The sequence below is a fragment of the Thermobia domestica genome, chromosome 3 (genome assembly GCF_964235325.1).
Source record: "Thermobia domestica chromosome 3, izTheDome1.hap1.1, whole genome shotgun sequence".
NCBI classification, from domain to species: Eukaryota; Metazoa; Arthropoda; class Insecta; order Zygentoma; family Lepismatidae; genus Thermobia; species Thermobia domestica.
Genome location: NC_137456.1, coordinates 56,868,303 through 56,886,069, shown reverse-complemented (window position 1 = coordinate 56,886,069; position 17,767 = coordinate 56,868,303). Strand labels below are relative to the sequence as shown.

The window sequence follows — 17,767 nt, the reverse complement described above, 5'->3', positions numbered from 1 at the left end:
GTCGTGAAGTTCTCGTTCTCTGCTTGTCGAGCCAATACCTATTGAGCAAATCGATGTCTCTTTCCATGATCTGTAGGGTTCAATTCTTGTGTAAGTTGAATCTTGTATGCACGCATTCTTAGAACATTCGACAGGATTTCATGCAGTGAACTTGGTGATAAATTCAATTGTTGAGCTCGTCGGAGAACTGATTTCATGGGGCTTACGGTCACACTGTCACGTATGACAACAATGTTTTCTTCTGTTCGAACAGAACGCGGTCTTCCAGTTTGCTTAACATTTAACACTGACCCCGTGGTCTCAAACTTCAGGACCAACTTCCGAACTGATGATTCAGTAGGAGCAACTTTGCGTCCAAGTGTCACACGCAAATCTCGAACGGTTGCTGTGGGACTTTCCTTGTTTTTGTAATAACTTTTAATCACTTGGATGCGTTGTTTTGTTGTCAAACGCCCCATGTCAAACACCAACCAACAATGCTCACCACACAGGCTACTAATCGGAAGGATAGAGGATAACAAACATGGTAAAGTCATGGCTGCCAACCGTCATATGACAAAATGGTGCCAAATTCAAATTCGTCCTTATTTTCCGGGCACCCTCTGTATATAGTGGATAATTTATCTGGAACATCCGTGATAACGGAGAAACCAAAAGAGAGAGAAAAGCAAAACTTTGCATGAAACAGCTATAAGGAGGGGGACATAGCCGTACATTTTAAGCAACACCACACAGTGAACAGTGTTGCCATCCCAATATAAAGTTATATTTTTTCAATTGGCACTACGTCAGATTATTACATATTTTAAATCAACATATCAAACAAAAGTTAAAATACCGCATTTATTCATTGTCGCAAACTAAGGATGTAATAGTATCACAAACATCCAAAGTTTTGGAAGCCTTTATCACACATACAGCACGACGGAGAAGGACAAGTCAATGCACATCGGAAGTACCTTAGCGTTGGACACTATGGTCAGGGTATGGCTTGTTTTGAATGAATATCAACGAAGGGCTTGAAAATTTAAAGTTTTTTGATAGGCTTTATTTCGAAAAAATGCTTAGATAAGTATCATATCTAGTTACTTGTGTGGTTTGCAATGGATGTGTAAATGATTTTGTTGTTTACGGCACTTTGATCTCTCAAACCGTCTCGGAGATATGATAAACATTGCTGAAAGGGGGCGCGGTGGCTCAGTGGTAGAGCGTTCACCTCCGGTACTTTGGGTCCCTGGTTCGATCCCAGCTCGCGCCGTGTGGACTTTATGGTGGCTAAACACCGTGCTCATGGGTTTTCTCGGGGTTCTCCCGTTTCCTCCCACTTTCTTCATTCCACCATTTTACTCATCTCTCATCATCACCGTCTCCTTTAGCCTAACCGGCATAACCGTGGGACGTAAAAAAAAACTTAAACATTGCGGAAGTTTACAACACTGCATAAACCGTGTAATTGTGAGAACTTGTTGTAATTACAGCTACTAAGCATTTTTTCGAAATAAAACCTTTCAAAAAAAAAAAAAAAAAAAAAATCAAGCCTTTGTAACTTCGTTGCTATTCATTTAAAACAAGTCACACCATGACCATAGTATCCAACGCTAAGGTACTTCCGATGTGCATTGTCTTATCCATCTCCGTTGTGCTGTATGTGTGATAAAGGCTTCCAAACTTTGGATGTTTGTGATACTATAACAACCTTAGTTTCCAACACTGAATAATAAAAGTGGTATTTTAAGTTTTCATTTTACATGCTGATTTGAAATATGTAATAATCTGACGTAGTGCCATTTGAAAAAATATAACTTTATACTGGGGTGGCAACACTGTTCACTGGGTGGTGTTGTTTAATACGTAAAACGATGTCCCGCTCCTTATAGTTGCTTCGTGCAAAGTTTCGTGTTTCTCCCTCTTTTGGTTTTTCCGTTATCGTGGATATTCCAGATAAATTGTCCATCCTATATATAATGTGTGATGGGTAATTTTAATAGACAAAAAATTAAAGTTATACAGTTGTATTTACCAAAACTACCCAGAATATACTTCTTCCGTGAACGTTTCAGCATAAAGCCACTGCTTTGGATCCTTTCAGAAAACTAACGTTGCTAGACGAACTACATCAGTGTTGATTAACCTTGCGTGTATACAAAGACTTATACACTTTCAGTAGTAATATTTCAACGAAATTCTCCTCATACCATTATATCCCCTATATCCTGTAAAGAACCTGTATTCGTGGAGGATCAGGTATCAAGTTTCTTGATCAATATGAACTTTCTTAATAAGCGATTTTTGAACTTGTAATCGCAGATAAATGTATGCTATGTTCTACTTATCAAATATCTCTAGTACTTAGTGTAACTATTGTGCAGCTACATAACTCATAACTTTATATTAATCCTTTTGCTAAGCATTTACTTTTTTTATTTTTTTAAATACAGGGTCTCTTCTGAATAGCATGTTTAAAAGTTTAGGAAGTAAAAATCCATTCCCATCCATTCCACCATTAGATGTCGAAAGTGAGGAAATATGTGCGCTAGTTCTCCGAGTCCTTGCCCATTTATTCTCATGGATTCCATTGTCGTCATATATCACGCCCAACCTACTGACTGTTGTTTTTCATTTTGCCAGTTTAGGAGCAGATACACAGGTAAGGTTTTTTGACAGCAACTTATTTTTCTTAGCGAAAAGGGTTTCTGAAGAATAGTCATTCTTCTTCTTTCATCTTGAAAATAATCCAAGTGAGGAAGTCATGTGCAATTCGTTGCACATACAGATGGTGATCAGAAAAATGGAAACACCTGTAGTTGGCAACACGTCAGATGTATGGGTTGGCAGTGGTGTCGTGGCGCCCGCAGCGCCGGACCGCTGGTGGTGGTGTGTTAGGTCGGTCTCCATACTACGTCAGGCGCAGTGGAACAGCAGTGTCCAGTGGCTGCAGCAGACGGAGGTAGTGTAAAATGGGAGACCTCTCAGATTTTCAATGAAGGCAAATTGTTGGTGCGCGGTTATGTGGAGTGAGTGTGATGGCAGTGGCTACTGTGTTAGGTGTGTCGCGTGGGACAGTGTCGAAGGGGATGACGGCCTACACAACACACGGGAAAACCACATCGGAGAAGCGGAACAGTGGGCGGAAGAAAATCATGAGTGACAGGTCACGCCGGGTATTAAAGCGCATTGTCACGCAGAACCGTCGTGCCACTGCGGAGCAAGTGACGGAGAAACTCAATCAGCACCTGCCTCACCCTGTTTCGACAATCACAATCACAGTTCATGTCCGAATTACATGACATGAACTTAACGGGGTCGTGTTGCACGGACCAAACCGCTCATCAGGGACCATAACGCTTTCGCACACCGCAAATGGTGCCGCGACCATGCAACTTGGACCGTTGATGACTGGAAACGTGTGATATGGTCGGATGAGTCATCCTTCACCCTATTCCCAACCACGGGCCGTGTTTATGTGTGGAGAACGCCCAAAGAACCTTATGATCTGTAGTGTCTCCGCCCAACTGTGAAACATGGCGGCGGCTCGGTGATGCTGTGGGCCGCCATATCATGGTTTTCATTGGGTCCTGTGGTCACACTTAGCGGACGAATCACTGCCAACGATTATGTCGCAAGTTTAGGAGACCACTTGCATCCTATGGTCCGGATGTTGTTCCCGAACAATAACGCCATCTTCCAGGATGATAATGCACCCATTCACACAGCTGGCGTTGTTGCAGCGTGGTTTGAGGAACATCGGGATGAAATTCAACACCTTCCCTGGCCCGCCCAATCCCCAGATCTCAACATAATTGAACATCTGTGGTCCGTCTTGCAAACACAACTCCAGCGACGATTTCCACCTCCATCCTCTCTCACAGAACTGGCCGATGCCCTGCACGAGGAATGATGTAAAATTCCACTTGCTACCATTCACGACCTCTATGCCTCCATCCCACGTCGCATCAAGGCTGTTCTGAAGGCGAAAGGTGGCCCGACACCATATTAATCTGGTAAGTTGCAGTTTCGTTCAGGTGTTTCCATTTTCTGGTCACCATCTGTATGTGTGATACCGGAAATAATTATTTTCGTTACATTATGAAGATCAACTGTAAAGAAAAGATGAACATCGTCGAATTAAAAAAAAAAAAAAAAAAAACATGAATATTATATAGTTGTATAATCGCCCTCGTTAATTAAAACGCTGTCGCCGTCGTTCTTCCAATAATTTGCTTTAAAAAAAAAAAAAAAAAAAAAAAAAAAAAAAAAAAAAAAAAAAAACTTTAGGACCTGAATAAGTGATAGTAGTGGCAGTGTCTGGTAAATGTGGATAATATAGCAGAATGTATTAATTTTTCCCTAAGTCAGTCTTGTAGAACGTAGTTTTCATTATCATGCGGCACGATTATGGGGCCTTTTGATTGACAAATGCAGGAGGTATGCTTGGTGTACTCGCTGTAATTGTTTACAGTAGATAATTGCTGTGATAGTTTTACCTGGTTCCATGATTATCGCACCAAATGCATAACAGAACCTCTTGTGGATAAAGTATTTCTTTGTGTGGTAGAATTGGACGTTGATTTGGCGAAGGCCACTGTTGCTTACGACGCGTTCTAAAAAGGGATAATTTTCGTGTCTGGTCAAAAATGAATTACAAGCCGCCGTCCTGTTTTATGGTTGTCTAATAGTTCTTACGGTACCCATATGCCCCGTTTATGAACCTTATCAAGCTTCCGTAAACGATCTCGAACAGTAGACCATGATGAATGTAGTGTCTGCTGATTATTGCATGGTTTGCTGTGGACCTGATTCAACAAGAATTTTCAAAGCATCGTCGTCTAACACGTGAAGTTTTCCAGATCAAGAACAATCCAGTTGTTTCTGCAAATCTCCTAAAATATCACTGACATTTGTTAACATTCAGTATGTCTTCATACATTGAGCAAATCATTTTACTAGGCCTGGTAACATTTTTTCCTTGGTGAAATTAAAACTGCATGCAATGACGTAGATGCTGGTGTTCAACATTAAACTCCGCCATCTTGGAAACAACAATCTGAAATGAAAACCAAAGATTTTTTTTTTTTTTAAAGTTCAACAGGAAGTCTATATTTTAAAGAACAATCATATTAAGTAGTGGTAGACACAAAACCAATTTTTCGGTTTCCTATCAAGCAGGTTTCGGTTTTCTATGAAACCGGTATCGGTGAAAAACCGGACCGGTTTTGGAGAAAAGCAAAATGTCGATTTTTTTTTTTTTTTTTTTTGGTTCTTATACAAACCGAAATCCAGTTGCTTTAAAAACCAGTTTTGCCCATTCCCATTCCAAATCTGTTTTATTTATATGAAAGCAGTTTGCTAAAATGAACTATGTATAAAATAATTGATTACTTTCTGGTATCACTGTTCGTTAGTACGAGTTTCTTTGAGCAGAGAAGTGAGTAGTTTAAATTTGAATTTTTAAAATACACTTTGCGCGTCAGGCATTATATGAAGTTTTAAATTATTTTCCCTTCGCACAGTTAAAATGTGTATGAAAACATTAGATAAAGGAAAGAAAGAATGATGGCTGTTCTGACTTGGAATCGAACTCCATCTCACTTGCGAGGTGAATAATGGTATAGTAGGTCCCTTCAGTAAAGCAGTCAGCAGAGAAAACGTGATGAAATTTTGAGTTAAAAAAAGTACCTAGCTGGTGTAGTATTTTAAAAAAAAAAATGTCAGGATTTGTTTTTTATTTATCTCATAGTATTAATGTAGTAATAATTACATTAATGCTAAATCAGTTCGCTACATGTCTTTGTTGTGTGTGCTTCTTAGTTGTTTTGAACTGTATTAGCTATATTCGGAAATGAAGAATCATCATTTACCAGCACTAATGCGTGTCAGTTGAAACACTCAAAAGTACTTCATTTTCGAGCCTCTAAGCATAAAAATTATAAAGAACAAAAATTTTGCCAATATTTCTTCGTAGATTGCGTAACATCTTTGAAAGGTAAGACATGACTATGAGTAAATAATGACAAGGGGGAGAAAGGTCCAAACTTAAATACCGTAATGACTTTTCAGCGGCATCTTCAGGTCTACACCTTTACCTACAGTTTGAGCCATGTGATGGAATATTAGTAACGCTTTGCTAAGAATACTTACCTTTGCTGCATGGGGTCAAGTGGGCTCTGGTAAATAAACACTGATGTGGCATGATGTTTTTTAAGGTATTCCTCTTTCCTCACTTTTTTCATTCTACTATTACCAGCCATTTCATTATATCACTGCCTCGTTTAGCCTCGGTGCACAATTGTGGATGTAACAAATAAAGAAAAAGAAATAAACTGCTTTGTCTAGAATCAAAGAAATACGTAGTACCTTGAACCACATTACTCAATGTATTTCATGATAAAGTCATATTGAACTAAAAGTTCTTCAGGAACTCAGTTGTTCCCTTCTTCAGTAGTAACATAATACGTCAGTGCCCACTAATAAAGGAATTTACAGAAAGAGACTATTGTTTCCTTAAGTTACTATTGAAGAAGGAAATAGTACTGAAAAGCTTGTATTCATGTGGTTTTATAGTAAAATAATAAGGAAGACCATTTTTTAAGATATGTGCATGTGGTGAAATGTTGGCACACTATTTGTAAAGTTGTATGATTAGTAAAGCTTGTCTAATTAACTATTGCTATTAATATCTTTATTTCAAAGTTTCTTGATAACACGCTTCACATTAAATTTACGGATGTACAATACAACAACAACAATTATTATTATTATTATTATTATTATTATTATTATTATTATTATTATTATTATTATTATTGAATAGTTCCAGTGACAATATGTGGAGAAACGGGAGAACCTGAAGAAAATCTATTAGTACGTTGTCCACCACAAACTCAAATAGCCTAGGAACCCTCGAGGAAGCCACATATCCAGTGGTAATTTCAGAAAATTTCCTCCGGGGGGTGAACTTTCAATACACATGTGGTGAAAGCAGTATTTGGAAAATACTGATAACGATTGAGAAGTATTCCCCGCTAGGAATTTCTAAGCTCCGTGAGGGAATTTACATCCCGGGAAGTATACTGAAACTAAACTGGGAGTGTACGCCCACTTCCGGACCATCCTGTAGTCCCATTTTCATGGTAGGACAAACTTTTTGCGATTATCGAAAAAGCTACAAGGGCTATATAAAAAATGATTCGTATTGTATTAGGTTTCTATAGAAAAACCAAATACGTTCTACAATGCAAGCCAAACAATTGAATCAAACAGTTAAAGCATATGCTATATCTCTTTTCAATTTGAATATAAATTATTAAAATATTTTAATTCAGTACATTTTTTAGGTCTACCACAAGAAATAGTATTATTTAAGATATAAATTGATGAATTATGCCTTTCATCATAAACTTTAAATAAATAAATAAAACTGCTCTCTACTTTCAAAAATGTAATCAGTGCATCTTTGGAGCACGCCCCTTCTCCAATTCTTTTTAATTTATTTAAATCCATATTAGTCATAATAACTCTCTCACGTTTCTCGTTCTTTCCATGTATGGAGGGCGGATCTTATCCCTGACTTGAAGTTCTATTTTTTTTTTTTAATAATTATTATTATTTCTTGGAACTGACAGAAACCTTTGTTGAAGTAAGAGATTTATGTAGTTTACCTAATGAAATCCTTGATTTCGAAAAAAAAAAAAAAAAAATGCAAAAATATACGCAATATTCATAATTGAGAAGAGCGAATAAGTACATCTTCCTCATCTTTGCTATTAATTAATTATATATTTACCCATTGTTATATGTTTACTAAATTATTGTTATATATTTGTTATTCTCATATATTTATTGGTATTGTTGTATATTTGTTATTCCTATATATTTATTATTGTCTTCTTTTCGGTTTTTCTTAATTTTTTCAGCATTTTTTATTATATTTTGCTATATTCGTTTTTATTTTATTTATTTATTTATTTATTTTTACGGCAGTCCGTGTTGATTCTGACGGGGACAAATGGCCTCTGTGTTAACGTCCTTATTAAACCTTAATCAATCAATTAATCAACTTTGTGGCGTAGGATTTGATGTGTAGACGGTCGTCAGGTTTCGATGCTGAGAAGATTCCGGAGGATTCCGATACAGTACATACGTGGGTCATGATCTCTCCAGCCATTGAGATGACAGATATCATATACGAGTGCGTAGTTTCGTTGATGGACCCAAAAGAAGCTCGGATAGCAGCAGTGCCACCAAGACCAGTGAGAGAACAGTTCTTTCTCAAAGGCCTTTGGTCTGCATTCAACACATTTTCTGGCTGCAGTTCTTCACTAAACATCAGTTCACGAATTGACATTACGAAATCATCAGCTGCTTGTGCCAGGTTGCCTCTTTTTTGCTGACACCATGAGTTATGGCACGACTGACCATCCTATTCCGACGCTTGAATCGGAGAACCCGGGATTGCGATGTCTTAAAGTTCAGGCGATTGTATGAATCTATGATTATTTTCATTTGCAAGGCCCATAAATACAGCGTACGATCATGAATTGCATCGCATTTTTCCACCATTTCCTCAAATTTCTGTAATACAGCCTCGTTTATCGCTTTGATCGTTGGCTTTGGCTCATTACGGATCTTCGCGTACTCATACAACATTTTTATAGTTTTGACCAACTTGAACTCGTTCATAAGTCTTTTCCCAGTTTCCTCTTTTCAGCGATCCTGCCACTTGAATCAGCAGTCGAGTAAAGAAACTCTCTTTCTTTATACTCGTCATCCAAGACAACTATTTTTCTCTTTGGGGAGGAAGCCCATTCAGGGCCGGATGAAAAGGCGTGTGAAATTTAAGCCATTTTCACATGACCATCTCCGAAATCCATTTTATCATCTTGACAATCACCCATAAATCCCATTGTTTTGACATTTTCAACCATATCCATGTCTTTTGACAGAAGTGACGCAAATTGATTGAACATTATACCATCTCCCATCTGTTTATTTCCCGTTCAACTGAGTCATACTTGTTCACCAGAGCGGAAACCACGACCTCTTGAGCCATCTGTCTATCTGTAAACAAAAGAACAGAGCAGATGAATCAAGAGTCATTTATAAAACAAATATAGAGACAAGTAATTCACAACAAACAAAGAAAAGACCAGTTCTAACAACGAACCTGCACCAACACACCCAGTATTCAAACAAACGGGAAAACAGCTAGGACGATAGACTGGTTTCCAAACAGCAAGCCATGACCAAAGCCGTATCACTGTGCTCCACAAGAAGACAGCTTACCGCCTTGGCATGTCGTAATTATTGTTAGCAACAAGTTCTTTCGTACATACAAACCACTTAATACACATTTACAGATAAAAAGACATTTGTTTTCGTCGGCCCGCTTCTATTGTACGGGCTAAGTATATGTGAACGGCCTGTAGGCGAGCAAACGAGAAAGAAACCATAAAACATGGAATATTTAACTCTAGAATACTGCAGGTAGATTGTTGACCCTTATTACTATATGGATGTATCGGCTACCATACCCGCAAAATGTTGTAATATATTCAACCAAGCTTACGTTTCACTCGTAACGTGTTTATTTTCTAATGACAGCAAGTGCAAAATAAAGAGTATTTATGGATTTATCCGCACTCTCCCTTAGAATTCACGAAACTCATCTGACAACGGTGGAAGCCACACCACGATGTTCACATGGTGACGAAGGTCAACTGACTGGTAGACGTACTGCTCGCAGTTTGGCCGCGTGCTCATATATGTTGGGAGATGGGGGTTACTTGAGATAGTTTTCAAACGACATAGTAGTCAGGGTTGGTAAAAACCATGGTTTTTATTGAAAAAAACAAATAAAACTTTTTTTTTTGGTTTAAACCTGTTTTTTTTTGTTTGTTTTTTGTTTAAACCAGTTTTTTTTAGGGGGGTTTAAATAATTTGCTGTATGTATTTGTATCACATATGGATAGAAATAAACTTATTTCGCCTTGGTGTTATTATGCAACAACCGGATTATGCTGGAAGGGGTCACATAAGCTTGAAGCGGAATCCAAACCGCTTCTCGTCTTACATCCGAGAGGAGTTGTCCTCCATTTGAACTCGAAACGGGGACTAATTGGACACAAATGCGATACGTCTGCCGATTCACTCACGAAGGACTCCTAATAAAAATACGTTGTACTGATCTTTACATACTTGTTAATATAATTATCAAGAGTCATTTCAAAACGACAAGAAGATAAACAGCTGCACAAGTAGAGATGCAAGGGCTCGGAAAAAAACCGGCTTTTTTGGAAAAAAACTCGGTTTTTTCTGCTTTGCTTTTTTGCTTGGGAAATTTTGGGCTTTTTTCAAAATACTGCTCTAAATTGATAAAACAGACTTTGTATCGCTTCTCTATAACACAAAAAATCATTTAATTAGTGGTTGATGCTGATAATAATATAAAACATCGAAAATAAACTATGAATTTCGAAAAAAGTATTTCAAACAATTTTTCTTCAACATATTTACATTATGAATTCCACAGGATTAACCAATGTATATAATAAGAATTTTTTAACCTCCTATATACAAAAGTAAGCAGAGTTGGCAAGAACCATGGTTGTTTTTGAAAATGCCAAAAACCCGTTTTTTGGGGGTTGTTTAAACCAGGCTTTTTTGGTTTAAACCAGGCTTTTTTGACTTAGATTTTTTGCTTTATGTATTTATATTACATATTCACAGAAATACGTTTGTTTCGCCTTGATGTTATTATTCAACAGCGGGTTTATGCCGGAAGAACTCCCTTAAGCTTAAAGAAGTGCGGTCAGTAAATTTCTTAAGTTGAGAATCTCCCGCCCTAGCCATTGGGAAAATCCCGTCATTACTTGAAATGTAAGACAATAACGGGAAAATCCTGTTATTGCTTTGCATGTAAAATTTAAAGGTCAACGTACCATAATCAGTACGCTAAAACTGAGGTATTAAATTACAAATTTAGTACCGGTACGTAGATATCATTGAAAGTCCAATCCAAGCTAATGTTGGAAGCTACGTAGGCAATCGATAAATTTTGCCAATTTCTATCAATATATTTAAGCAATATTGGCTTCTTTATAAAACAACACGCATTTAGGCATGCAGAAATATACAATTTGGTTTGTTTCGTATATTTAGGCTTAACATCCTTACGAAATACCGAGGTTATCAAGGAGAAGACTTTCGCTTAAACTGGCATCCGAACCGCTACTTGGGTTACGCATGAAAGAAGGTTTGTGGTTCGACCGAGAATTGAACATGGGACACCTTGATTAAAAGGTGAAAGGGAAATAAAACTATTGCAGGTGGTTTGATATCTGAAAACGTTACCATGAAGTTCACACGATTCGCATTTTTCATTCTTTTTATTTTTGTGGTTTAAACCAGTTATTAAAAAAAATAGTTGGTGTAAACCAGCCAACCCTAAAAGTAAACACTTCTTTTTAAAGAATACACAAATAACTAGCAAAATAGTATGTAGTATTTTTACTTCAAAATATTCCACACCCTCTTTTTGAAACAAAATAAAATTAAAATAAAACATAAGAGAAATACTAAGATTTATATGATACACTTAAAGGCTGCACATCTAGAGTTTTGGTTCTGTATATTCTTGAAATTCTACAGTTAAGTTTTATAGAACCACCATCACAGTTTACCCAATCCTCAAGTTTTCTGAATTTTTAACAAGAGGGATTCAACATATCATTACGGAACTCCCCCCCCCCCCAAATAAAGACTACGGAATATATTTAAGTTAAGCTAAATACAACTGCACAACAAACATGACTGAGTGATTAGCTTTTGCGCTTCTATCGGGAAGTCCGGGATTCAACCAGCATTCGACCATTCTGACAAAGCTTATCTTCATTCCATCTGTGAATGTAGAAATAGTGCGTGTACTGTGAGTTGGGCGACTTCTTTTTTTAGTAGAAATAGTGCGTGTATTGTGAGTTGGGCGACTTCCTTTTTTATTGTTTTTAAATCGTTATTATTACTAATTACCAGCAGTGACGGTTTTGCGAAAGTTAGGGGGGCGGTCTTTCGGACTGAAGCCCGTTCCCCAAAGTTACGGAATGTCTGCAACAAACGAAATATCTATTATTTATGCCTTTACTCATAAACTTTAAGCTCCCGTCAAATAAAAATTACGAATGTTTAAAAAAACTAAACATTAGTAAGAAACCCTTCCCAAAATACTTTTCTAAATCCGCCACTGATTCTCAGTATAAAATGATTTTTAAAGTTGTAACCGGAAGATTATTGCTAAACATATAAACGAAACGAAATATTAGTTATGCCTGTACTCATAAACTTCAAGCACTTCCCAAATAAAATTAGGACTTTTTAGGAAACGAAACAATCAGAAAAAACCCGCCTAAAGTACTTTTCTAAATCCGCTACTGATTATTTGTATAAATTGGTATTCAAGGTTGTGTCCGGAAAATTATTGCTAAATCACTTCACAGCTACAGTATAACAGAAATGTGGAAGTACGGTTTGAAGGATATATTGAAAAACGTACGCTTTGACGGATAAATAGAAAAACGGGCAAGTTTAACTTTTGCGCTAGAAGCTAGAGTACTAAAAGCTCTTAGAAATGAAACACGGATTACAAACTAGAGAAGAAAAAAGATGTCGATAACTCAAAAGTTAAAATAAAGTTAAATAGCCTCTAAAATTACCCTCAAATACTACATTCTTCATGTTAGCTTTAATTCGTAAAACATGTGCTCCATCCATCTTGATGGTGAATTTCAGAGCGAAATATCACATTCAGGTCATGGAATTCTTACCTAACTATAGAATATACTATAAGAAAGCTATTTAGATAGAAAAATCATGAAGTTGAAAAAAGGCAAAATTTCCAAAATTCTCGTTTTTTTCCCAAAAAAGCCGGCTTTTTATGTGAAAAAAACCATCGATTCAAAAAAGCCGGCTTTTTTGCATCTCTATGCACAAGTGAAACCCATTACATATGGATAGTCCAAGCAGAATTACATATGGACAGTTTCAAAATATTGCAGCAGAGTACAGAAGAACTAATTTAGTCCAAGTTAGTTCACTACGATTTTTATTAGTCCAAGTTAAAGGAATACAGCGACTTAATTTGCATATCACTAAGAAAAGTGAATAAAGATACGAATTATTTGAGTCCACTTTGGCTCTGACCCATCTATACATAAATAGATGCCAAAGATACTTCTGATTTCAATAAATGCCTCTGGTGGGGTTTGTATGAACCCCTCCAAAAAACGTACAGCATTTCGATGTATTTTATTAATAGTAAACATTAATAAAACGAAACAATATTTAGAATTTTTCTTTGATTGCAATTGCATAACCATAATAACAAACTATAAAAAAATCACACAAGGAACATTCATAAACTTATATATATATATATATATATATATATATATATATATATATATATATATATATATATATATATATATATATATATATATATATATATATATATATCTATATCTATATATATATATATATATATATATATATATATATATCTATATCTATATCTATATATATATATATATATATATATATATATATATATATATATATATATATATAAAATGTTGCTTTTGTAGTATAATCTCAGAGTAATGAATGGGGAATTTAGGTCTGAATATAATACGAATAATATACGGGAGTGAAACGTGATAAGCCACGTATATGTGTTCATCAAGATTTTACGAACACTTACACTTTTACGAACATTTTTCTTGTTTTGGTTTAAACCATGGCTTAAATCAGCCAACCCTGATAGTAGTAGCATTCTAGGAGTCAAATGAAAGTGGGAGGGAGACGAGGACAAACATTCATACATAAAAGAATACTTATTCAGGCATGTGAGAAGAGAGAAGCGAAGGAATTCTGACGGAGAAGAGTGGATATGCAGATGTCCGGGAGGTACACGTGTGCATCGCTATCCTCTCCTTTTCTGCCCTTACCCCATGGAACCGGTCCATTTTTCTTTTCTACTTCTCACCTGTTTTCCGCTCATAGGATTAGAGACTTCTCCCACCTTTGCTGTCTGCCCGACACTCTTGCCTGTATTCTCTTCTGCCACGTGACACCTTCTCCTACCTCTTTCTAAATATATGGACAGTTCCTAGATCTCGAATTGTTAGGAAAGAACGTTTACCTGTCAGATTCCGGAATAGATATTCTCTTTACTGGCAGAAGTGCATGAGGAATGATACAATATCCCACTGATAACCATTCATGATTGTTTGCGTCCAGTCCGTGACGAATCAAGCCTAATGGTGATCCTACCACGCCGTATTCAGATGCTAAATTGCAGTTGGTGCTTTCGAAATAATGTTCCTGTGAAATTGATCCTTCCTTAATTCTAATGAACACAATCAGAAACTCAAAAAATAAAATAAAATAAGTAAAGAAGATAAATCTCAACATGCATCCTCTGTTTGTAGAAATTTGTCGAAATCAGCCAAAATATTGACGAAACTATTTCTATAAATTTTTATAAACAGCTCTAAGTTCAATTTTTATTTTATATTCTTTTCTTTGTTTCAGCACATGAATAAAAATATTCTTAATCAAGAGAATTGTGGGAATTCTCCTTCGTTAGGTGTTCTTGCTATGGGAACAATTAATGAAATAATGTATAAAAATTGTGTGCCGGCTGATTTTGAAGAATTCCTTCTTCAGATGTTCCAGAACACATTTCATTTATTACAAAGACTTGTACAGAATTCTGAAGTGCCAACTTCAGTTGGGAAAATGGAGCAGTTAGAGGAAAGGTAATATTTTTGTTATTTAATTTTTAGCCTTTAATGGCAGTTGGAGTATTTTATTCTTTAAGTTCAACTTCGCATATTCATGTAATACGAAAATTAATTTTGTTAAGGCTTTCTGTACAATTTACATATAATTCTTTTGGTTCGAAAAGAACTACCGGTCATGCCAATGGTAAAAATGCACATACTTAGATAAATTTCTGAAGTTCGCGTCAATTGAAGTGGCGATTAGCGTGAACCAATGAGTCCGCAGTGCGTTGTTGCCTTATCTGGTGAGAAAACCAGCTCTCGACGGGTGTTCCATATAGCAAAGATATTTGTCTCACTAACAACATAAAGTATGTTAGGACAGTACAAAAATGCGTGGCACTAATAACATCACCATAGTATGTCTGTTATTAATAATATTATCCTGTTAAAAATGGACAATGTATTTCGTTTGGTTCGGATGTTCACATGAAAAGCAAATGGATATAAATATGCTTTACATTAGTTGGCATAGGTATGTAATTTAAAGCCACATTTAGACCCCTCTGAGGATCGAACTGAGGGTCCCACAGACCGAAAGCCAGTGCCGTACCATTTTGACTTTTCTTTTTTTCTTTTTCTTTCTTTCTTTCTTTCTTTTTCTTTCTTTCTTTCTTTTTTTTTTTTTTAATCCTAAGACAAAGGAAGTCTGTCACAAGGAACAATTACGTGTTACGCACTAATTCTCAAAATATACATGCGGACTACACGGTGGCTCATTGATTGAGCCGATGCTAAGGGTCTATGATTCGAATCAGATCTTTACAAGCTTGTGGTAGAAACGTGTTCGTGGTTTCTCTAGAGGTATTTCCATTTTTTCTCATTATCTTAATCACAGTAATTCTTCCACCGTCATTAATTTGCTTGCAGTGGCATATCCTAAAAATTTATTGATGTTTTAAGCTTGTATGGGATAATATCTTAACTATACATCATTTCTCACTATATTCCATACTTCTGAGCATCTTAACTATATTCTTACACAAGAACTGTTCGCAATAAGTGTGCTAATTGTAACTCAATTTATGTTAGGCTCGATCACAAATAAATATAGAACGCACGCTTCTGGTGCATGGGGTCTCTGGTTAGATACTGCTCACCAAGTGGGCTTTGTGCTGCACCAGCACTGTATGCATGGGTTTTCTCAATTTTTTCCGTTTCCTCTCGTTAGCCGCTGTTCACAATTCTTAGGACATTAAACACAAAAATAAATAAATACATAAATAAAATATAATATTTACTGGTAGACAGGATAAAGTATTAAATAACTTACCGTAAACTGTGAAGACTTTTCTTTCTCTTTCTTTTTCCTGTAATCACTCGTAATTATTAGAAGACTAACTCCAGTTACCTGGACTTTTTAGTAAAGTTCGTATTAGCACAATCATAAAATTCGTACATCTTGTCTCATTTAACATAACATTTGTTTTCCGATGTAAATCAGAACTAAAGAGTTGAGTTTTTCCTGTGTGGATCGACAGTAGGTCTTGATTCTTTTTAAGGAGAAGAAGATGTCTACCGAAAATGTCGTGGGTGGTATGGTGTTTATTAATGTCACTAATTTCTATATTTCTATCATAGCCAAACCTTTTATTCATTTTCACCAGTTCGTGGCAAGATTTGCCCATAAAAATAGTCATGGGATAAATAGAAGACGGCTAATTCATTTTTGAAACCCATTGGTTCAAAAATGCTCCATAGCTTTGAAGTAAGCTGGTGAGCAGTTTGTCAGGAAAGACATTTCTGTATTCATGAAATTCAGCATTATTAAGAAGAGAGAACCAAATGCCACTTGGATTGACTGACTGTGGACAAGTGTACCCCAACTTTTTCTACTGAATGTGCGACATTTTTGAATTTGGTGTTAAAAATCCATTTTTGTGCTTAATTCCATTAAATTCTCGTATTTATTTATTTATTTATTTATTTATTTATTCAGTCAGCAGTGTGTAGAAATTTAAACGTTACCACTCGTTATTTATAGGATAGCTAATCTTTAATTAATATGCATATAAATTTGTAGTTAAATAATTTGTTGTTCTAAATTAATTCAAGCATGAAGACACTTACCTTGTTTCACGAAGTAGTTGAACTTCAATCAGACTGTTTCACTGTGCGCTGACATCTTTGTTGATGACTTATTAAAGCTTCTAAATGGCTAGACAGCGGAAGGCTAAGGATTGATAGGCTTTCTTTTATTTGCCTGCATATTATTGTCAACTGAAAAGACATACTATTTGTGTTCAGTTTCTACAACTGAAATCAAAATGAAGAACAATTATTAGGAGATTCATTCCAACTTTTGCTCACAAGAAAGACAGTAAATCAAAACAATGATAGCCTGTAAACTGTGATCGTTTTCTCTCTCTCTCTCTCTTTTCTATCTTGCGCGTGCGCGCGCAAAAGATCCCTCAGAAAGGTAGGAACCTTCACATGTCTTCAGTTGATGTCATCGACAAAAGTTGTCAACGCACACTGTTTAAGGTTAAGTACATCGTGATACGAAGTAAGACTGTTTATATTTGAATATTCATTATGTATCTTATACAAATATCAGCAATTGTCCTAAATTTATTTTATTCATTGTGTTACATCTATATAAATAATATACATTTTTATTTATTTTTCAGTTATCTAGAAAAATTCACTGAATTTTTACGGTTATTTGTAAGCTTGCATCTAAGGAGATTTGAATGTAATTCAAAGTTCCCAGTCCTGGAATTCCTGGCACTTCTCTTTAAGTACACTTTTCAACAGCCAACACTACATGGTTTTTATTCTTGTTTAGAAATTTGGGCCGTGTTCCTTGATTACCTATCAACCAGGTTAAAAAATCGACAAGTGGACCAGGCAAATGTAATTGAGAGGTAAGTCTTAAGAAAATACATGTATAACAAGCGAAGCTTCTACTATTTTAGAACAGCGCTAATATC

The 17,767-nt window shown here is 36.0% G+C and overlaps 1 protein-coding gene across 1 annotated transcript in view; it reads left to right on the top strand.

Annotated features, from left to right (window-relative positions):
* The window catches only part of ebo (exportin ellipsoid body open), a 100,127-nt gene that overhangs the window by 29,265 nt on the left and 53,095 nt on the right, over nucleotides 1-17,767 (top strand). Inside the window, exons 7-9 of the mRNA XM_081750907.1 lie at nucleotides 2,439-2,647; nucleotides 14,584-14,810; nucleotides 17,465-17,701. Of these exons, the coding sequence (XP_081607033.1) occupies nucleotides 2,439-2,647; nucleotides 14,584-14,810; nucleotides 17,465-17,701 (673 nt within the window). The remainder of the gene's footprint in view (nucleotides 1-2,438; nucleotides 2,648-14,583; nucleotides 14,811-17,464; nucleotides 17,702-17,767) is intronic.